General features: G+C 37.9%; 2 protein-coding genes and 1 long non-coding RNA gene across 4 annotated transcripts in view; all 3 read right to left on the reverse strand.

The window, feature by feature from the left end:
• The window catches only part of LOC127526794 (uncharacterized), a 4055-nt gene extending 761 nt beyond the window's left edge, over positions 1–3294 (reverse strand). The window contains exon 1 of the long non-coding RNA XR_007934231.1: positions 2893–3294. This is a non-coding gene — a long non-coding RNA (uncharacterized LOC127526794). The remainder of the gene's footprint in view (positions 1–2892) is intronic.
• The window catches only part of LOC114644825 (F-box only protein 27-like), a 173105-nt gene that overhangs the window by 38837 nt on the left and 110508 nt on the right, over positions 1–23760 (reverse strand). The window lies entirely within an intron of this gene.
• Positions 1–23760, reverse strand: part of LOC114644824 (F-box only protein 27-like) — a 64161-nt gene that overhangs the window by 38712 nt on the left and 1689 nt on the right. The window contains exons 1-3 of one of the 2 annotated variants that reach the window (XM_051923568.1): positions 20579–20673; positions 17022–17354; positions 13668–13779 (exon numbers count right to left, since the gene is read on the reverse strand). In XM_051923568.1, the coding sequence (XP_051779528.1) occupies positions 13668–13779; positions 17022–17337 (428 nt within the window). In that variant the 5' untranslated portion in view covers positions 17338–17354; positions 20579–20673. Of the gene's footprint in view, positions 1–13667; positions 13780–17021; positions 17355–20578; positions 20674–23760 lie in introns of those variants that run through there. The other variant, XM_051923567.1, reaches the window with a different exon arrangement.

The following is a 23760-nucleotide window of genomic DNA, read 5'->3' on the forward strand; positions in this document are numbered from 1 at the left end:
AGGAACACAGCATTTCAGAAAAAGAACATCATACCAACAGTAAAATATGGTGGTGGTAGTGTGATGGTCTGGGGTTGTTTTGCTGCTTCAGGACCTGGAAGGCTTGCTGTGATAGATGGAACCATGAATTCTACTGTCTACCAAAAAATCCTGAAGGAGAATGTCCGGCCGTCTGTTCGTCAACTCAAGCTGAAGCGATCTTGGGTGCTGCAACAGGACAATGACCCAAAACACACCAGCAAATCCACCTCTGAATGGCTGAAGAAAAACAAAATGAAGACTTTGGAGTGGCCTAGTCAAAGTCCTGACCTGAATCCAATTGAGATGCTATGGCATGACCTTAAAAAGGCGGTTCATGCTAGAAAACCCTCAAATAAAGCTGAATTACAACAATTTTGCGAAGATGAGTGGGCCAAAATTCCTCCAGAGCGCTGTAAAAGACTCATTGCAAGTTATCGCAAACGCTTGATTGCAGTTATTGCTGCTAAGGGTGGCCCAACCAGTTATTAGGTTCAGGGGGCAATTACTTTTTCACACAGGGCCATGTAGGTTTGGATTTTTTTTTTCTCTCTCAATAATAAAAACCACCATTTACAAACTGCATTTTGTGTTTACTTGTGTTATATTTGACTAATGGTTAAATGTGTTTGATGATCAGAAACATTTTGTGTGACAAACATGCAAAAGAATAAGAAATCAGGAAGGGGGCAAATAGTTTTTCACACCACTGTATATATTTATCTATTTGACTTATGCCTTTATTCCAGCAACTTGCAACATCTGAGGTACAATTTGTTAAATTACTTTTGTTTTTTGCAGCACAGGCAGGTGAAGTGACTTCCTCAGGGTCACACAGTGGTGTCAGTACCAGGATTTGAACTGACAAGCTCCGGGTTTACTGAAATATTACTGAAGAAAGAAAAAAAACGAAAACGGGCAAATAGGGCTATGCATACAGATGTCCATCCATCCATTATCCAACCCGCTATATCCTAAATACAGGAGCCAATAAATAGATATGTATATATACAGTATATATATATATATATATATATATATATATATATATATATATGAATGTATGTATGTATGTATGTACATATGTATGTCTATATTTATATGTATATATATATATATATGTACATATGTAAATATACAGTATATGTATATGTAGATATGTGTATATGTAGATATATATATATATATATATATATATATATATATATATATATATATATATATGGTTACATAACCTCTTTAACACACTACTCCGCTGCGAAGCGCGGATATTTTGCTAGTATATATATATATCTCTATCTATCTATCTATCTATCTATCTATCTGTATCTCACACATATATACATATCTACATACATACACATATATCTATATATATATATCTGTATCTATCTATATTTATCTATCTATTGTCAGTTCAGCACTCCGGTTGGAATATGACCAAGCCGTGCAAGCTTACTGTTAAGAATGCAACGTATAGTTGTACAGGAGAAAAGCAATCTTGCCTCAAATCAATGGCAACCTTTTGTAGGTCTATGAACTTAATTTAAACTTTAGGTTTACACGGTGCTCTGTTTCCATAGTACCTGCACTCATGAATATATCTGTATGTGTCAGTCGCTGAAATCCCCGCGCTTGGCACCGGCGAAGTACTGCTTTTAAATTTTTATTAAGAAGAAAAGAAAACCTTTTTAAATTGAGGTAAAATATACCACTAACAATTTGTTAAGGATCTGTTTTTTTTGTGTAGCTGACTTCACACAGCCTCTCCGCTGTTTTATAAACGAAAGTCATACAAGGTGTTCCTTTTTCGTTGCTTCGCCAACAGAAGCAGCCTTTTTATTTAATCCTGTTTTTACGATCGTTCTGTTTGTATACCAGTTTGTCAGTTCAGCACTCCGGTTGTAATATGACCAAGCTGTGCAAGCACACTCTTGAGAATGCAACGTATAGTTGTACAGGAGAAAAGCAATCTTGCCTGAAATCAATGGCAACCTTTTGTAGGTCTATGAACTTAATTTAAACTTTAGGTTTACACGGTGCTTTGTTTTCGAAGTACATGCACTCATGAATATGTTTGTATGCGTCAGTCGCTCAAATCCCCGCGGTTCGCACCGGCGAAGTTCTGCTTTTAAATTTTTATTAAGAAGAAAAGAAAACCTTTTAAAATTGAGGTAAAATATACCAATAACAGTTTGTTAAGGATCAGTTTTTCTGTGAAGCTGCCTTCACTCGAGTGATCACTTCGAGCTGTAAGCCTGAGAAATCACCCCATAAATGCACACGTTTAATTGCACATCTGTTAATGTGTATGCTTACACAGTAATAAAAGACACTCAACAATTAACATCATTTACCTTCGTTCCCGCGTTTGACTCGTGCTGTAAATCTCTTCCTTGTCTTCACTTCACGTGATTACGTAGGAGGCGTAATACGTGATGACGCAATACGTGACTCTGCCTCCTCCATTAGAGTATATGGACAAAAAACAGGTTCCAGTTATGACCATTACGTGTAGAATTTCGAAATGAAACCTGCCTAACTTTTGTAAGTAAGCTGTAAGGAATGAGCCTGCCAAATTTCAGCCTTCCACCTACACGGGAAGTTGGAGAATTAGTGATGAGTGAGTGAGTGAGTCAGTCAGTCAGTGAAGGCTTTGCCTTTTATTAGTATAGATTATATATATATATATAAACAGTGGTGTGAAAAACTATTTGCCCCCTTCCTGATTTCTTATTCTTTTGCATGTTTGTCACACAAAATGTTTCTGATCATCAAACACATTTAACCATTAGTCAAATATAACACAAGTAAACACAAAATGCAGTTTTTAAATGATGGTTTTTATTATTTAGGGAGAAAAAAAATCCAAACCTACATGGCCCTGTGTGAAAAAGTAATTGCCCCCTTGTTAAAAAATAACCTAACTGTGGTGTATCACACCTGAGTTCAATTTCCGTAGCCACCCCCAGGCCTGATTACTGCCACACCTGTTTCAATCAAGAAATCACTTAAATAGGAGCTGCCTGACACAGAGAAGTAGACCAAAAGCACCTCAAAAGCTAGACATCATGCCAAGATCCAAAGAAATTCAGGAACAAATGAGAACAAAAGTAATTGAGATCTATCAGTATGGTAAAGGTTATAAAGCCATTTCTAAAGCTTTGGGACTCCAGCGAACCACAGTGAGAGCCATTATCCACAAATGGCAAAAACATGGAACAGTGGTGAACCTTCCCAGGAGTGGCCGGCCGACCAAAATTACCCCAAGAGCGCAGAGACGACTCATCCGAGAGGTCACAAAAGACCCCAGGACAACGTCTAAAGAACTGCAGGCCTCACTTGCCTCAATTAAGGTCAGTGTTCACGACTCCACCATAAGAAAGAGACTGGGCAAAAAACGGCCTGCATGGCAGATTTCCAAGACGCAAACCACTGTTAAGCAAAAAGAACATTAGGGCTCGTCTCAGTTTTGCTAAGAAACATCTCAATGATTGCCAAGACTTTTGGGAAAATACCTTGTGGACTGATGAGTCAAAAGTTGAACTTTTTGGAAGGCAAATGTCCCGTTACATCTGGCGTAAAAGGAACACAGCATTTCAGAAAAAGTACATCATACCAACAGTAAAATATGGTGGTGGTAGTGTGATGGTCTGGGGTTGTTTTGCTGCTTCAGGACCTGGAAGGCTTGCTGTGATAGATGGAACCATGAATTCTACTGTCTACCAAAAAATCCTGAAGGAGAATGTCCGGCCATCAGTTCATCAACTCAAGCTGAAGCGATCTTGGGTGCTGCAACAGGACAATGACCCAAAACACACCAGCAAATCCACCTCTGAATGGCTGAAGAAAAACAAAATGAAGACTTTGGAGTGGCCTAGTCAAAGTCATGACCTGAATCCAATTGAGATGCTATGGCATGACCTTAAAAAGGCGGTTCATGCTAGAAAACCCTCAAATAAAGCTGAATTACAACAATTTTGCAAAGATGAGTGGGCCAAAATTCCTCCAGAGCGCTGTAATAGACTCATTGCAAGTTATCGCAAATGCTTGATTGCTGTTATTGCTGCTAAGGGTGGCCCAACCAGTTATTAGGTTCAGGGGGCAATTACTTTTTCACACAGGGCCATGTAGGTTTTGATTTTTTTTTCTCCCTAAATAATAAAAACCACCATTTACAAACTGCATTTTGTGTTTACTTGTGTTATATTTGACTAATGGTTAAATGTGTTTGATGATCAGAAACATTTTGTGTGACAAACATGCAAAAGAATAAGAAATCAGGAAGGGGGCAAATAGTTTTTCACACCACTGTGTATATATATATATATATATATTATATATATATATATATGACACTTGATGCAATATAAAGTAGTCAGTGTACAGTTTGTATAACAGTGCAAATTTGCTATCCTCTCAAAATAACTCAACACACTGCCATTAATGTCTAAACCGCTGGCAACAAAAATGAGTACACCCCTAAGTGAAAAATGTCCAAATTGTGCCCTATTAGCCATTTTCCCTCCCCGGTGTCATGTGACTCAGTGTTACAAGGTCTCAGGTGTGAATGGGGAGCAGGTGTGTTAAATTTGGTGTTATCGCTCTCACACTCTCTCATACTGATCACTGGAAGTTCAACATGGCACCTCATGGCAAAGAACTCTCTGAGGATCTGAAAAAAAGAATGGTTGCTCTAGATAAAGATGGCCTAGGCAATAAGAAGATTGCCAACACGCAGCATGGTGGCCAAGACCATACAGTGGTTTAACGGGACAGGTTCTACTCAGAACAGGCCTCACCATGGTTGACCAAAGAAGTTGAGTGCACATGCAAAGCGTCATATCCAGAGGTTGTCTTTTGAAAATAGACGTATGAGTGTTGCCAGCATTGCTGCAGAGGTTGAAGGGGTGGGGGGGTCAGCCTGTCAGTGCTCAGTCCATACGCCGCACACTGCATCAAATTGGTCTGCATGGCTGTCGTCCCAGAAAGAAACCTCTTCTAAAGATGATGCACAAGAAAGCCCTCAAACAGTTTGCTGAAGACAAGCAGACTAAGGACATGAATTACTGGAACCATGTACTGTGGTCTGATGAGACCAAGATAAACTTATTTGGTTCTGATGGTGTCAAGCGTGTGTGGCGGCAACCAGGTGAGGAGTACAAAGACAAGTGTGTCTTGCCTACAGTCAAGCATGGTGGTGGGAAAGTCATGGTTTGGGGCTGCATGAGTGCTGCCGGCACTGGAGAGCTACAGTTCATTAAGGGAACCATGAATGCCAACATGTACTGTGACATACTGAAGCAGAGCATGATATGCTCCCTTCGGAAACTGAACATGATAACGATCCCAAACACACCTCCAAGACGACCACTGCCTTGCTAGAGAAACTGAGGGTAAATGTGCTGGACTGGCCAAGCACATCTCCAGACCTAAACCCTATTGAGCATCTTTGGGGCATCTTCAAACGGAAGGTGGAGGAGCACAAGGTCTCTAACATCCACCAGCTCCATGATGTCATCATGGAGGAGTGGAAGAGGATTCCAGTGGCAACCTGTGAAGTTGAACCTGTGAACCCTAACTACGAAGAGGACTATTTCATTTATGTTAGGTAGAATGCCCAGAGGGGACTGGGCAGTCTAATGGCCTGGAACCCCTGCAGATTTTATTTTTTTCTCCAGTCTTCTGGAGTTTTTTTTTTGTTTTTTCTGTTCACCAAGGCCATCGGACCTTACTCCTTTTCTATGTTAACTAATGTTGTCTTATTTTAATTTCTTATTTTGTCTGTTATTTTTCTTTTCTTCATTATGTAAAGCACTTTGAGCTACTTTTTGTATGAAAATGTGCTATATAAATAAATGTTGTTGTTGTTGTTCTAGTGAACTGCATGCCCAAGAGAGTTAAGGCAGTGCTGGGAAATAATGGTGGCCACACAATTTGGACATTTTTCAGTTAGGGGTGTACTCACTTTTGTTGCAAGTGGTTTAGACATTAATGGCTATGTGTTGAGTTACTTTGAGGGGACAGCAAATTTACACTGTTATACAAGCTGTACACTGACTACTTTACATTGTATCAAGGTATCATATCTTCAGTGTTGTCCCATGAAAAGATATAATAAAATATTTACAAAAATGTGAGGGGTGTACTCACTTTTGTGAGATACTAATATATATATATATATATATATATATATATATATATATATATATATATATATATATATATATACACACACACACACACACACAGTGGGTATAGGAAAGAATTACCCCCTTCGAAATCTTCCAATTTTTTTTTTGTTTTACAGCCTTAAAAGAACACACACAAACAAATATTTTTCCAGATTTACTTACTCAATGCAATCTATAACATCCAAGTGAAAGATATCACAGCTACAGTTCAGAGAAATTATTATAGGTTGTATATATAAAAGGTTAAAAGGGTTACTTTCACACTGGAAGAGAAAGAAAGTTAAAGACAACATTCCGCTGTAGTCTTCATCGGGTCTGCCTTTATTTACACAAATATACACATATACAAGTAGGGGTGGGCGGTATGACCAAAATTCTATATCACGGTTTTTTTCTAAATTATCCCGGTTTCACGGTATTCGACGGTATTTTTTTCCCCATGCATGAGTGGATGTTAACCACATTTTCCACTGCAATTACTGGCTAAGAATAACCTATTCCACTGTCAAAGAGTATTGTACATTGTACAAAAAAAAAACATTTTAATGTGCACACAAGTATTAATACAGTTTTGCATTGCCCCATAAAGTGATAAGTTTTCAAGGGGGTGGCACTAATGGAGAAGGTATCACATTGCATGACAGATGCAGTCAAAATATAGAACCTTTTTATTGAACAAATTTTGCAAAAACAAACTATAATTTTGACAACATATTTTCAACCATACAAAGAGGTATTTAGACTTAGTAAAATATCCAGAAGTGCTTGTCAAAAATTGTATTGCACCGAATATGTCTTAGAAAAGGAATAAATAGTAAATATTTTTTGTAAACCAATTACACTTTCTGTTAATGTTAACAATCTCTGTCCACTGACACGTTAAAGTGACTTTTTAAACAACTTTATCATCATTAAACTACATAATATTTAAACTAATAAATAACAATAAAATAAATAATAGTATTATTATTGATAGTTGCACTATTACTACAAGACTTCAAGCCCAGGTGCATTACACAGTATTTACCAAATTAAAATAAAATAAAACAAGTGCAACTTGCTGATGACATCTTTACCAACTGAACCATCATTTAGGCAAACTGCATTAATATGGACCTTGCTTCAAGCTACGCTATACTGGGAAGAAAAAAACAAAACTACTGTATATGCCGAGAACAAAGTCGACATTTCCACTTTATTCTCGCTGTTTATGTCGAGATTAAAGTCGACATTTCCACTTTATTCTCGCCGTTTATGTTGAGAATAAAGTCGACATTTCCACTTTATTCTCATAGTTTACTTCATAATTAAAGTAGAATGTCGTAAACTAAACTTCTTACTAAAATCAATGTTTAATCAATTACTTAAATTTACCCCGTCATAAATTAAATTAATGCAGCACATTAAATGCTTTATGTTGCGTTCCCCTACCCAGTTGTTAATCACTACGCTTCTTAAACTGACTTCCTCCGCAGTAAGAGGAGACAGCGATCACCATACAGAATCCATTCACTTCATGATATTCCTGCTTTCTGAAAATTTAGAATGCTAAGATAAATACTTGATATCATTTTCATGATGAAATGCATTAAAGCAGGTATTACACATGCACGGTAGTGAGGCGGTAGTGCTGCTCCCTCGCAGTAAGGGGTCCCCAGGTGTATGTTCAGTGTAGAGAACTTTATGGCAAGTGTGACGAGGCTCCAAAAAACTGGATGTATGAATGGCTATCGCACAGGTTTAACTTAAATATTGTGTAAATGTTGGGTTTGTGATCTGCTGGTCGGAGACACGAATACAGAATTCAATGCATGTTTTTCTGAGCGGGCTATCTTTATTGCATGCATGCTGTCTCTATCTGACGTAGGCTACCAAAACCCCAGTTCCTATCCTTCCTTTTTCTTTCACCACATAACCAATCACCACACGATAAACGTCTTTGTGAAATTAAAACTAGTTATAAACAGCCCACGGAGTGTTCAGAACTTTAAAAATATCTTCGTTATACATGTTTAATTATGCCATCCATTCAGAGTTGCGCCCATCTCTGAAGGAGTCGCCAGCACATCGAAGGATGAATACAAGCAAAACATACACTAGCAGGGTCAATATAGCATAACAAAACCCCACATCCTACATGACTTTGAAAGGAAACTGAAGCGCCGAGTAAACCCACCAGAAAAACATGTAAATGCAAGGCAGGCACGCCGCCGTGCCCCCATATGATTAATGCATGCTTTAATGCATTTCACCATGAAAATTATATTAAGTATTTATTTTAGCATTCTAAATGTTCAGAGAGAAGGAAGATCATGAAGTGAATGTATTCTGTGTGGCGATCGCTGCCGGCGCCTCCTCTTAGTGCAAGAAGAAGTCAGTTTAAGAATCACTTAACACAAAGCATTTAATGTGCTAAACAGTAATCCCTCCTCCATCGCGGGGGTTGCGTTCCAGAGCCACCCGCGAAATAGGAAAATCCGCGAAGTAGAAACCATATGTTTATATGGTTATTTTTAGAATGTCATGCTTGGGTCACAGATTTGCGCAGAAACACAGGAGGTTGTAGAGAGACAGGAACGTTATTCAAACACTGCAAACAAACATTTGTCTCTTTTTCAAAAGTTTAAACTGTGCTCCATGACAAGACAGAGATGACAGTTCTGTCTCACAATTAAAAGAATGCAAACATATCTTCCTTTTCAAAGGAGTGCAAAGCAAGCAGTCAAAAAAAAAATCAATAGGGCTTTTTGGCACTGTTGAAGGCGGCAGCTCACACCCCCTCTGTCAGGAGCAGGAAGAGATAGAGATAGAGAGAGATAGAGAGAGACAGATAAAAAAAATCAATACGTGCCCTTTGAGCTTTTAAGTATGCGAAGCTCCGTGCAGCATATCCTTCAGGAAGCAGCTGCACACAGCCCCCCTGCTCACACCCCCCTACGTCAGCGCAAGAGAGAGAGAGGGAGAGAGAGAGTAAGCTGGATAGCTTCTCAGCCATCTGCCAATAGCGTCCCTTGTATGAAATCAACTGGGCAAACCAACTGAGGAAGCATGTACCAGAAATTAAAAGACCCATTGTCCGCAGAAACCCGCGAAGCAGCGAAAAATCCGCGATATATATTTAAATATGCTTACATATAAAATCCGCGATGGAGTGAAGCCGCGAAAGGCGAAGCGCGATATAGCGAGGGATCACTGTATAACTTATGACGGGGTTTGAGAAAATCTAGTAAATTAAATATTCATTTTACGATGAAGTTTAGTTTACGATGTTCTACTTTAATGACAAATTACGAGAATAAAGTCAACATGACGACTTTAATCTTGACATAAACAGCGAGAATAAAGTCAACATGTCGTCACACTATTACACTGTACCCAGGTACATTACACTGTATTGAAAACAAATAAAACAAGTACAACTTGGCCTGCAGTATTATCCAGTAGTATAGAAACAGTATTTACACATCTTACCTTTTAAAACTAAAGTATCTCCAGACTTTCTATCCATTTTCACCGCGCAGCATTCCTATGCTACCGCCCACTATTTGGTGGTGTAGCAGTGAAAAAGAGCCCTAGTGCAACAAATCTGTGTTTAGCGGTGTAGCAGTGAAAAAGGTCTCCACTTGAACAGTTTCCCGCTACGCAACGTTCCGAACGTCGTTTAGGCAATTTAAACCGGTGTTTCGGTATAAGAAAAATCCATATAATAAAAAAAATAAAAAACGGTTTTCGGTATGAACCGGTATACCGCCCAGCACTATATACAAGTACATATATTTTCTATTATAGCTGTTACTAAAAGTATAGTGTACAGTGGAACCTCTAGATTCGAGTTTAATTCGTTCCAGCACTGAGCTTGTATAGCGAATTTCTCGTATCTAGAACAAACTTTCCCATTGAAAAAAAATGGAAATCCAGTTAATCCGTTCCGCACCCCAAATATATTAACATAAAAATCAATTTTCCTAACAAATAACACTGATAAATTATATATACTGTAGTCTACCTTTAATAAATAACACTGGTAAATAATATAACTGATTATTAAAAGAATCAAAACAGGTGTCCAAAGTGCAGTAGATAATTCAATAAATCTTTAAATAAATAATACTTAAAACAGTTGTGAAGTGGAGGTTTAAAATACACAAGAATAACAATCCTTTAACACGAGGTTAAAACGTCAAAAGGATGCAGTCTTTAAAAAACAGATGACAATCCCCGGTGCTTCTTCTCTGTTAGCGTCTCACCTGCGGGCTCTGCAACAGGCGAGACACTCTTAATGCAGCTGACCTTCTCTACACCGTCCTGCTTCAGCTGTTTGGCTCGCCTGTTCAGCTCACTGTTCAGCTACACGCGAGCCTGCACTCGCTCGCTCGCTCTCCCGCCCGCACCGACTTCCTGCCTGCCTGCCTGCGCTCTCTCTCCTCTCTTTTCTTTTACTTCTTCTCCCCCTTAACTGGCTCGCGCTTCTCTATATATGCGGGGAGGACATGGCAGCTGCAGCCCATCAGCCACAGGAACAATCATGGATGTGGGCAGTTTCCCACCTGTGCATTTAAGTGAGAAACGCAGACACCGCAGATCGCGGCTCGCAACTGCTACCACGCCCCCTCGCTAAGCCGCGAACTATACCCACAGCCTGGCTTGTGGCTCGTTACGCGAGCCAATGCTCGCATTTAGATCTGAATTTTTCGCTCATACTTTCCTCGTATTTTGAATTTCTCGTATACAGAGGTGATCGTATCTCGAGGTTCCACTGTATTTGCTTACAAATGCTGAAAAATGTGACATCCAAAGTTAATGAATGTCAAGATGCATATATGTGTGTACAGTGACATTTTATACTACCTTTCCAGACACAACTGAGTTTGAAGAAGACCCTTTCTTTGTAAAACTACAGAGCTGTGACTTAATGTTTCATATATTTTTGCATACATATTAGGAGGTATTTTTTGTGTGGTGCAAGTAGTCTTGTGTTGCCTACAGCACCCTAGGCTTTAAGTTATATAAAAATGTAATTGAACTTAACAGAATCCTACTGTTTACTTTTGAATCACTCAAGTGACACACTGGAATGGGCATGACTTAAAATCAGATTCTGACTGGCTGATTTCCCATAAAAAATACATTACCTATGAGTACCTGGCTTCAGAAATTTTGATCAATACATCTCTAATCTCTTTCTGACACTTTGGGAGGATCCACAGACTTTGAAATGGAGTTTGCTGTCTGCTTAGCTGTTGGACACCTGCAAAGGAACTCTGACTCTGGCAAGAAATCTTTCTTTTTTTCACTTTTCTATTAAGGATATGTTATGTGTAACTGAGGAACTACACAATCTGGGCAATGTCATGTGGGACTGAATGAAGACTACATGGACCCACCCAGGTTTTACATGTTTGTTTAATTATGCAAATAAATAAAAAAATATTTTAAATACATTTTTAAGTAAAAGCTTAAAATCAATGTACAGTGGTAAGTTGAGCGTAAGTAAAGGAGTGAAACTAAAACACAGTATTGAGCTGCAAACAGCCAGTCATTTGAGGCATCAGAACCCCAGAGAGTACAGGGTACACAGGGTAAATATGAACTGTGGGACAGGGAAGATGTTACAGGTAACAGTTGCATAGCTGGTTTTTGACATTTCTTCCTATAGCCCATTAAGAAGTGGTTATACAGTAATCCCTCGCTATATCGCGCTTCGCCTTTCGCGGCTTCACTCCATCGCGGATTTTATATGTAAGCATATTTAAATATATATCGCGGATTTTTTGTTGGTTCGCGGATTTCTGCGGACAATAGGTCTTTTAATTTCTGGTACATGCTTCCTCAGTTGGTTTGCCCAGTTGATTTCATACAAGGGACGCTATTGGCAGATGGCTGAGAAGCTATCCAACTTACTTTTCTCGGTCTCTCTTGCGCGGACTTTCTCTGATCCTGATGTAGGGGGATTGAGCAGGGGGGCTGTTCGGACACCTAGACAATACGGACTTTCGTCTAAAAATGCTGAAAGATTATCTTCACGTTGCTATCTTTTGTGCAGCTGCTTCCTGAAACGACAAGCTGCACGGTGCTTCGCATACTTAAAAGCTCGAAGGGCACGTATTGATTTTTGCTTGAAAAACAAACTCTGTCTCTCTCTATCTCTCTCTCTTTGTCTGCTCCTGACGGAGGGGGTGTGAGCTGCCGCCTTCAACAGCTTTGTGCCGCGGTGCTTCACATACTTAAGCCAAACAGCCCTATTGATTTGTTTCCTTTTCTCTATCTCTGTGACTTTATATGCTCCTGACGGGCACTCCTTTGAAGAGGAAGATATGTTTGCATTCTTTTAATTGTGAGACGGAACTGTCATCTCTGTCTTGTCATGGAGCACAGTTTAAACTTTTGAAAAAGAGACAAATGTTTGTTTGCAGTGTTTGAATAACGTTCCTGTCTCTCTACAACCTCCTGTGTTTCTGCGCAAATCTGTGACCCAAGCATGACAATATAAAAATAACCACATAAACATATGGTTTCTACTTCGCGGATAGTCTTATTTCGCGGGTGGCTCTGGAACGCAACCCCCGCGATGGAGGAAGGATTACTGTACTAACCAACATCTTTCATTTTAGGTGCACATCACACGATAAAACAAGTCTGAATCAGTAAATCTTATTTTTAATCCAGATATTTGCCTAAAAGTAAATAGTTCTAATTCTTCCATCCAGCCATTTTCCAACCCGCTGAATCCAAACACAGGGTCACGGGGGTCTGCTGGAGCCAATCCCCGCCAACACAGGGCACAAGGCAGGAACCAATCCTGGGCAGGGTGCCAACCCACCGCAGTAGTTCTAATTCTTTTTTTTTTTTTCATTTAAAAACATCAGATTTGAGGCAAAGAGTCAAATACTACACTTAATGTCTTTTGTCAGTCAAGAGCACATCACTTAGCTACTGGTCTTCAAACCTTCAAGAGATTTTCTAATTTATTGACGGTGTTTAATATTATAATGAGCAAAAACATCTTAAAAGGTCAATGTATTTCTTGTAGTTCAGCATAGCACATGTTAATGTACTATAAAAGTGTAGTATTTTATGAGCGATATTAGTGTTAAATACCTTATGTATACTGCAATAAATTGCAATTTATACTGCAAGTTCACACCTCAGCTGGCATTTAATTGAAAGCACTTTGACAACTTTTGAGTTTCCTCCTAATAAGCAATATATGACTGGAGCGTAAAGAACAAAAAGAACAGTCATTAACATCTGGGAGGTGTGCATAAAACAGATAGCTCTATGAACATTCACCATATGGGTTTCAGAGGGTTGTTGATGTCTTCGTAAAGTAGAGGATTGAAAATAAAAATAAATGCAGTTTGTCATCGCAACTTCATTTCATTTTTTAACTTAATATCTTATCCATTGTTTTAAAAGATTATCAGTTATATTTCAAATATAGAATTTTTTTCTCACCAAAATGAGGCTACACGGTAGTTAAATGATGTAATGTTCTTCAGTGCAATGGGATTATGTTCAACCACCCAACCATCACCGACATGAAAGACATCCCAGTGTTCAAAGCAATCTGCAGACAGACAAGAATATATTGAAGAGAATTATATAAATTAAACCTTTAATGTATTTTTACATATCTATTCATGAAGCATATATGAAATAAGAAAAATACAGTTTCAAATGTTTTTTATAAAGCAAACCATACTTTGATTCAGAAGATTTCAGTTTGTCTTCTTTTTCCAGGTAATAAACTTACAGTATCACTCAAGCAGGACAATATAAAGACTCCAACAAAAAACAAACCTGAGCATCTAGCAAGTAGGGATGTCACCATCCATCCATTATCCAACCTGCTATATCCTAATTACAGGGTCACAGGGGTCTGCTGGAGCCAATCCCAGGGCACAAGGCAGGAAACAAACCTCTTTGCAGGGCACACACACACACACACACTAAGCACAATTTAGAATCGCCAATGCACCTAACCTGCATGTCTTTGGACTGTAGGAGGAAAGCGGAGTACCATGCAAACTCCACACAGGTAGGACCCAGGAAGCGAACCTGGGTCTCCTAACTGCAAGGCAGCAGCACTACCCACTGCGCCATCCGGATGTCACCATACTAAAAGTTTTGTATTTGATACCAATATCAGTGAAATTTCATGATACTCGATACCATGGCAAAAAAAAAGAATATCCCATTTAAAAGCTTTTTTATATAAGTACCTCAATTATTCGAGTGAAAAATATGGTGCCTTTTTCTGTAGTAGAATATAATTTATAAATACTAATAATAATAGCAGCTTTATATGAGGGACGTTCGAAAAATTTCTGCACTTTTATATTTTCGTAGGAAACAATGAAGGCGGGAAGAGTAGTAATTGGGCATTAAAAAGTTGGTACGTTGCTGGGAAAATTGCATGGTAAATGAAGGTGAGTATGTAGAAAAGTGATGTAATTTGTTTTTGAAATTCTTAATACATAGAGTTTAAAAAAAGTGCGGAAACTTTTTGAACGTCCCTTGTAATAATGATATATCCATCAAGTAGTTACCCAAATGTCATTTAAGTAAACCAGTATTAGCATTCAAATATATATAAATACAATGCAAAGCTTGAATTTTAATGTGTGATAGAAATAATGATTCCTCCCGTTAATAGCAAATGGGAGATATGTTATAATTTTGGAGGTTGTTGGTTTCAGCGTAGGGATTAGAGGATGACAGCATCATGGACTACCTGACTACCATGTGCACATTTCAAATATATTCTTTTGACATTCTTTTCAGTACCTGAAAATACTGCTTCAAATCAATACTACAAATAAAAATTCAAACATTACTACATTTTTACTGTTAAATAAGCAAATTCATGATAATTTGGGATATTTTAAGGTCTGGTTTGTCAGAGAATGTCTTTGATAGGTTTGTAACATTTGCAATTGAAGAAATTTAAAGATTTATATTTGCAACATTAGCTTTTTAAAAAAAAAACATGCTAAAGAGTAACATTTAATGAATGAATCAAATTGATTAATTTTGCAAATATCACAAAACCCTGGTGCTTTCATTTTCCAAATCAGTTCTTTTTATTTTTAATCCATCCATCCATCCATTATCCAACCCGCTATATCCTAACTACAGGGTCACGGGGGTCTGCTGGAGCCAATCCTAGCCGACACATGGTGCAAAGCAGGAAACAAACCCCGGGCAGGGTGCCAGCCCACTGCAGGGCACACACATACACACACCAAGCACGCACTAGGGACAGTTTGCAGTTGCCAATGCATCTAACCTGCATGTCTTTGGACTGTGAGAAGAAACTGGAGTACCCGGAGGAAACCCACGCAGACACGGGGAGAACATGCAAACTTCACGCAGGAAGTAATTTTTAATCTTTTTCCAAATTTGAATTTCCTATGTCAGATCAAACTTACTAATTTGACATGAATCTACTGTTTCTGAACTCTTGTAAAATGCAAATTGTTGCGCTGTTGTCAAGATTTCTTATATGACTGATCAGACTTTGTATTGCTTAGCCTGTGTAGCATTTTAGGGATTATACTCCCGAACATTAGTTTGGCATCAAAAACCAAACGAATGACACAAATTTTGAATTTGCATTTTCTAATTTATGCACGGTTTTGCACCTCCTACTAACAGGCAGAATCTCAGTGCTTTGTGATTTGAAGCACTAAATAAATTGTATGGTATTAACAAATGGAGCAGCTCATTTCATCACCAATGTAGATAAGCCAAATGGACACTTGGTGTGAAACTTGGCTATGCTTTTTATTTGCTAAAACTGTTGTTAACACTGCCAGTGTGCACAGTCACCTGCAACTGTAAACTGTATAGACCGATTAGAATAAGAATAAATGCATCAGTGGAAATCTGCAGATGTGCTTGATGCAATCAGAGAAAGAATGCAATGGCTCTGTTCCTTTTTAAAAACTGTGTAGGACATGTTATTAAAAGCGATTAACCTCACCGTCATTTTGTCTCCACTTACAACTTTGTTACAGAACAAGTTGAATTATTAAAACTCACATCTGATCGCGCTTTCAAAGGGTCATGAACCTGTTTCTGAATGTACTCCGTAAATGGGGTAATAGTGTTAATAATGAAAGCCTGTGTGTTTTGGTTGTATTATTATTGATAATAATGAGCACAGTCTCCCTCAAAAATGTGCTGAAAGTCACAAAGCAATTCCAGAGAAAAGTTCTGCTTGTTTTCTTTTTGACATATGTTAATGTGTTGCTGTAGCATCATCCTCACAAACTATGAGCCTCTTTTGCCAATAAGTAACCATGAATAAGAAGCTAACTTCAGCCTTGTGTTTTTTGTCACTTTCTTCTCACTTATTACTGTGCCTTCTGAGTAACAAGTCCACTTACAGTCATATATGAGTGCAATAGCAGCTTTCACTTGGTGGTACAAATACTGTACAAAAAGCAAGTACTGTTACGTTTTCTGAACCTTGGTAATGATTTTGTATCTTAGTACTGGCTCTTATGAAATCCCTACTATTCTCTATTTTATTTACAGTACAGGTAACGCCACACTGAGAATAATGAAGACATTTCCTGATGTGTTACTCTAAAAGCAGCCAGCTTCTACTCCTAATTAACTTTTAGTAGCATGTAAAGACTACTTCAGTTTTCATTGTCAGATCACACTAGCTGAGCTTCAGAAGTCACTACCGTGATACATAAGTGAAGCCCCATTTGCAAGCTATATTCCATTAATGAATTTACCAGACTTGTCAGTTAGCTCAGTCATTTCAATTACGCTATTTGCATATACTCAACATACCATCTCCACAAGGGTTCTTGATAAGGTTCCTTACAAAAAATTTAAAAAACAGATTTTTCCAGTCAGTGTTGGATGGTAGGCGCATCTGGAGTTTCTTGCTTAGCGCCTGTTCATATTTCATCCTCCAAAGTGCTTGGCTGTCCACAACGTCTTTCCATCGCTTACACACAAGCCTACAGTTTGTGATCAGTTCACAAAAAGGAACATGGATTAGGATGAGAAACAGTATGTCATCAGACACTTCACTTAGGTCCATAACAAGCTTAACGTCCTTTACATTTCTCTCAGTGAACAGACGACGTGAAGCCTGTCCCATTTCTTCAGGATCAGTTTCTGTAGAAGGAAAACAGAAGTGGTACAATCAGGTCAAAAAAAAAAAGCGCAGATCAATGTTTAACAAACAATTCCTATTTTTGTAGTGACACATTTATGAGTGACAAAGTGGGAGAAGTGGGAGTAGAAAACAGACATGTGAATGACTCCAGGTTCACTTTTGCAACATGTATATCTTCAGATTTCACATGTGAAAGACACTTTCTGACTGCATAAATGTATAGTTAAATGCAATTAACGGTGAAGTTCCAGATTTTTGTTTGTTGGCATCTACTTTTCTTGATAAAGAAATTCATGGAGTATTACTCAACAAGTATGTATTTCTTGTAGTACAATATATCACATCAGAAACAGAAAATGACAAGACATCAACTGCAATTCAGCCCAAATCTTTTTCTTGGCTGGTAGGACGTATTCTGTAATATAAAAATAATGTGTAACTTTATTCAACATTAAAATAACACCCTTATAAAATTTAATTGTTGATACACACACTTTGAGCTTGCTGTATACAAACTTTGAGACTTTCCATCCGAGTTAGCATGACAGCGCAAATATTAAAATAATACGCTAACTACAGGCACCCATGTAATCTCTTCATTATTATTACATAGCAAAGTTACATATTAAACACAGTGTTATGGGAGCCCATTTTGTTCACTGTTGTATGAAACAGTTATAGCCTGAAAGATTACGATGTGGTTTAGCCAAACCAAGATGCCAAAAGCCAGCTCAAATGCAGTGTTTCAGTGAACTCTCATTTTTGAGGTGTAACCATGTTGGTACAGTAATGATGTTCTTTCTCATAAAAATGAAGTTTTATGACTTTACTTTTAGTATAAGATGAACTAATCAACAAATAGAAATTTAATTTATGACACTAAAGCACAGTGCAGCTAGCATTATGATCTCCCGTTGTTGGAATTCAGATGGCATGGTGATCGCTGATCAGGAGCTGATGAGGAGGTTCCAGAAGTTAAACTGGTTACTCATAGTGGTGATTTGAAAAGGAGCAACTTTGTAGATGTGTAAATGATGTGTTTGTGTTACCATATGACAAATTGTTTCATGTAACTTTTAGTTTTACACTGTTAATGAAGTGTGGTATAAAATCTTTATGGTACATTTGTTGTAGAACATAAAAGTAGTCTGTGCAGAGTTCAAGTAGGAAGCACAAAAGAAGTAAAGAAATTTAAACAAACACTGAAAAAAGCCACATCATATAAAATGCACAAAATAAGACAAGCCCTTTCAAAAAATAACTGATTTCTGATTAAACTGTACTTTCACAACTCATCTTTTAACACAAATGTAGTTATTGACTATTTTGCCACTCAGTTACTACCTGCAACACATTTGTGCTTAACATGTGATCATCAAAGGTGACTGTGTGCAGAGGGTGCAGACCTATAAATACCTGGGAGTGCAGCTGGACGATAAATTGGACTGGACTGCCAATACTGATGCTCTGTGTAAGAGAGGACAGAGCCGCCTGTACTTCCTTAGAAGACTGGCATCCTTCAACATCTGCAGTAAGATGCTGCAGATGTTCTATCAGATGGTTGTGGCGAGTGCCCTCTTCTACGCAGTGGTGTGCTGGGGAGGCAGCATTAAGAAGAAGGATGCCTCACGCCTGGATAAACTGGTGAGGAAGGCAGGCTCTATTGTTGGCATAGAGCTGGACGGTTTGACATCCGTAGCAGAGCAACGGGCACTCAGCAGGCTCCTATCAATTATGGAGAATCCACTACATCCATTAAACAGTGTCATCTCCAGACAGAGGAGCAGTTTCAGCGACAGACTGCTGTCACTGTCCTGCTCCACTGACAGACTGAGAAGATCATTCCTCCCCCAAACTATGCGACTCTTCAATTCCACCAGAGGGGGTAAACGTTGAACATTATTCAAGTTATTGTCTGTTTTTTACCTGCATTTTTTATTACTCTTTAATTTAATATTTTTTGCTGCTGGAGTATGTGAATTTCCCCCTGGGATTAATAAAGTATCTATCTATCTATCTATCTATCTATATGTAGTAATATAACTTTTGAATAATAAATATTGCCCTTTAACAAACTGCTTAAAATCCGCACTGTTTTTCATTTCCTCCCACGTATTAGCAACAGCACTCAGAAGGCACTGCTCCTTTACTGTTATGTTGTATGCTGTCATTAGTCACAAAACCACCATTGCTGTTACTGCACTCGAAGAGACGCATCCTGAAGAATCCTGGATGACCTGAACACTGCAGCCAGTGTGGAATGCCACTATCGATTTCTAAGAAGTAAGCACGTCATCTTACGATACAAGACACTCGTCTCTCTTAGTGCGCCTGTCTGAAGGCCGTTAAGTTATGGAAGACTCGGCTCAAACCGAGGACAACCATCTTTCAGATGTTCGTATTTAAAGACTTCTTCTTACGAAATATTAAACAATTAATATGGACACATATCGCTCTCTGATATTTTGAGTAACTTAAGCTAGAATTTGGCGTCGTTTTTACTTTTGTTAACTGGATGCAACTTATTTGATTGCAGAAAGTGACGTAATCTGCACATAACTTCGAAAAGTTTACAATTACCTAATTTAATAAAACTGTCAATTTCGATATCAAAAAACATCCTACGGATGTCAGTGATGTATCCTAGGTTCATTGGGTATTTCGGGTCTCGCAACATCACACACCCTCGCCCAGTAGATCCAGCCGGGGATGATCAGTTCCAGGCTACGCATTGCTCCCCTTTATCCTGAGCCACATTAAGGCTCTTTCTATGGTTTCTGTGATGGCTCTTCGTTTATCGACCCCTTGATTGTGCCTTGATTCTGGCACTGCTCCAGAATGTCCTTGGACGTTGGCATATTCCTCTTGATTGACTCCTCCATGCGATCCTCCCAGGGAACAGTGAGTTCAGACTTGTTGTGTTTAATATACAACCATTAGGACAAATATTACCTTTTATTTATGTACTGCCTGGTTCTGATTAGGTAAAAAATTCTCAGCCACCGTAACAAATGCACGGTATTATTTTAAAGGATTTGCTTGCTGAATGTTTTGAAAGTTTCATATCTATTTGCGAAGTAAAAATCTGCATAATATCAATTATACTACTTAATAAATAGTTGTATTTTTGAATTCTTTTATTACTTTTTTATTCAAAGTATTACTTTTTAAAAGTAACTTAGCCAACGCTATTCGTGAGCAGGGTAAAAGAACTTCCACTTACGTTTGCACTAAAAGAGGCTTTGACGCTACCCGATCTGCGTGCCTACCAGATTTGCGCGCGCAGGCGCATAGCTTAACTATTACGACCCTGCACGATCTGCGTTTCTTTTACTTTGCGACAGGAGTCCCCATCCGATTTGTCTCGCGCACGCGCTCTCTGCTTAATTAAAATTCATTTCACGACGCTGTCCGATATGTTCTGCGCATGTCCAATGTTTTACGACACACGAGAAAAAAAGTTACCACGGGATTTTAATTTCTCGGTCTGCATTAACAAACAGAACTTTCGCCATTCGAGTGAGAAGGGAAAAGAAGAACGCTGTAGAGAATAGGAGCATGTTGAATTTTTCTCCTGGCAGAAGAATAATTTTCACTTCTTGAAAAAATGAAGACTTTTCAATTTTACAACGACTTGAAAGAATATCTTTTACGGGAAGAATTTAGCAACAATTTAACGGTCAGAGAGCGAAGTGAAATACGACGTGTGTCCGTGAATTTTATGATTAAAAGGTACTGTATGTAATGTTTATTGAATGCTTTTCAATTTTTGAGAATACAGTATATATTGTAATATAATCTAGATATATTTAGGATTATCTGACGTTTTGTTTAATAATTGGAATATTACAAAATTTACCGTTTTAAATAGGCTGGTGATTTCAATGAACGCGCATGAATGTTTTGAAATATGCAAAACTTTTAATAAATTGTGTTATTAAAAAAACTGCTCAGGTGGACTTTCCTGTTTACTGGTTTATACTTGATTAATGGATTAGTAGGTTTTCTCTTTTTGGGAATATGAAAATCTGAACTGCCTAGATGTATCTCAGATCAGGTGTCTAAATTTTACAATTCTTTTAAAGAGAGAAGTAAATTGGTATCCACTAACGAATGTTAAAATGTGTTTTTTCTTATGCAACTCCCCAACATTAGACCACAATATTTTAGTGTGTGTGTGTGAATCCTCGCAATCCCAGTAACTGTTGTGTTTTTCTCATTGTATGAGTTTCAATAGAAACAAAACCAGGCTGTTTCATTTGCAAAATAAAGCACACATTCTTAGGGGTATTATGCTTTGTTACTGGGTAATTGGTGTATGCCTTCACTTATAATGTGATGTGGTCATATTTCAGTTACATGCAAGCAACTTTTGTATTCTGTTCTTTCTTAATTTTGGATAGTCCATCATCCATGCCCTGGCTGCTCTACAGGGTGTATCAGGACAGGAGGCAGAAGACTTATTTCTTGGTGGCCCAGAATACAGTATCAGGTAAAAGTCAAGTCTATGAATGTTTGAAGTAAGTGTTTAAATATTTCTTGTTTATTGTTTTTATATTTTACTTGCCTTAGTGAAGTGGAAGAATTTAACTGAAAGATAGGGCAGCAATTAAAGAAGGAGAGAATGCTGTGATATCTGTTGGAATAGAAGATGATGCTACTGCCCAGTGCTTCCAGAATCCTTCATTTGAGTCTTGGGTCTGAATCTACTGCGTCATTGCCAAGTATTCTGGGGTAATGTATCTTGTTTTGTTTACATTTTGTTTTTCTCCATATTCCAAGCTCATTTACTTGACCTTAGCTTTAATAAACTGGATGGCTGTCTCCTTCACAATTGATTTTAAAGTACTATACTATTCATTACATAAAAAACTCTGAACAATTTAGTCCCTTCCTGTATTTGGTACTGTCTCCCCCCCAACACTCCTCAGTGTAATCTTTAATCCACAATCACTAATTTGCTTATGAAAGAACTGGTGAAGCAGCTTGCACATGTACACCAAAAATATAGAATGCCGGCTATAAATGAAAAACCTTTCAAATACTTTTAAAACTCAATTTTTAAACTTCACCTCTGCTTAATTCCCATTTCTATCAGTTTATGATTTACTTCTGGTTTATGAATGGAACTGCATACACTGAAAGATTTACACCAGATAATAACCATTGTTTTGGTTTTTTTTTTTGCTGTTTTTCTTTTTTTTGTCCAGTGATGCCCGTTGCCATGCACCCTGGTCAAGTCTTGTGCAACTGACTGTGGTGCTGAAGAGAGAAGATTTCTGAAGACCCTCTTGAAGTGGAGCTGCAATTGCATTAACACCACAACAGTATGCTTGGTGAGAATGTGCACAGGGGCCTGGGGAGGCTGTGACCTGAGACGTTGTTTTGTCAATCATCCTGACCAACTGGACCTTTATGTGTTCTTCAACAGGGCCATCTGATCATCCAGATATAGTTAAGGAGAAGGACCTTTCAATTTTCCTCTTGTGTACTTTTAAATTGTATATATATTTTTTCGTTTTGATAAAGTTATATATATTTGTTAAGCAGTTTAGCAGTTTGGGCTTTATTAGTATTAAAATATGTTAGAAGTTATCTGTGGAATAATTTTAATAATCAAAATAGCAAAACAATGTAACTTTAAATTTTCTGTGCTCTGGGTAAAATATGTTAAAGCTATGTGGTGATTTTTTTTACTGCTTTGGGTTTTTTTGTACATTTGACAAATGTTTTTTTTAGGTGCATTGTTCTCACATTGTTCACTTTTGTTGTTCTCATAACATTTATTCAATAAAATTTGCATGAAAAGTGTTTCCTTTTTCATTATTCAGTTATTAACTCACATTTAAGACACTATATGGGTGAATAAAAGCCATTTAAATTTGAGCACAAGACGAGCAATAGTATCACAGAAGATGGTGCTGGGGTTGTGCTTTATGTGGGTTAGACATGAAATGAAGATTTCTTTTTCTTTAAAAAGACTGTTTATGCAATCCACTAGTATCACCGCAACAAAATTTTGTAAACCATGATGCCCTATGACATGTGTATTTCATTAATAATAATATGTAAAGTTATTTTTAAAGAGTTTTTCCAGGGATGAAAAGTGCATCAACAGTTCATTTTTACATATATACACACTTGTTTTGACTAACTGCATGAAAGCCTGGTACAACAGCTGCACCAAACCTGCCAAAAAAGCCCTGCAGTGGATCATAAAAACATCACAAGACGTTCAATGGAACTGAACTGCCATCACTTGATCATCGATACAAGATTCCCTGTGTAAGAAGGGCTAAAAACATCATCAAGGAGAACACTCATCTTGGACAGAACCTGTTTAAGCTTCTCCCATCTGGCAGGCATTTCAGATATATAAATGCAAAGAATTATTATTATTATCAA

This window comes from Erpetoichthys calabaricus, chromosome 2 (genome assembly GCF_900747795.2).
Source record: "Erpetoichthys calabaricus chromosome 2, fErpCal1.3, whole genome shotgun sequence".
Taxonomy (NCBI): domain Eukaryota; kingdom Metazoa; phylum Chordata; class Cladistia; order Polypteriformes; family Polypteridae; genus Erpetoichthys; species Erpetoichthys calabaricus.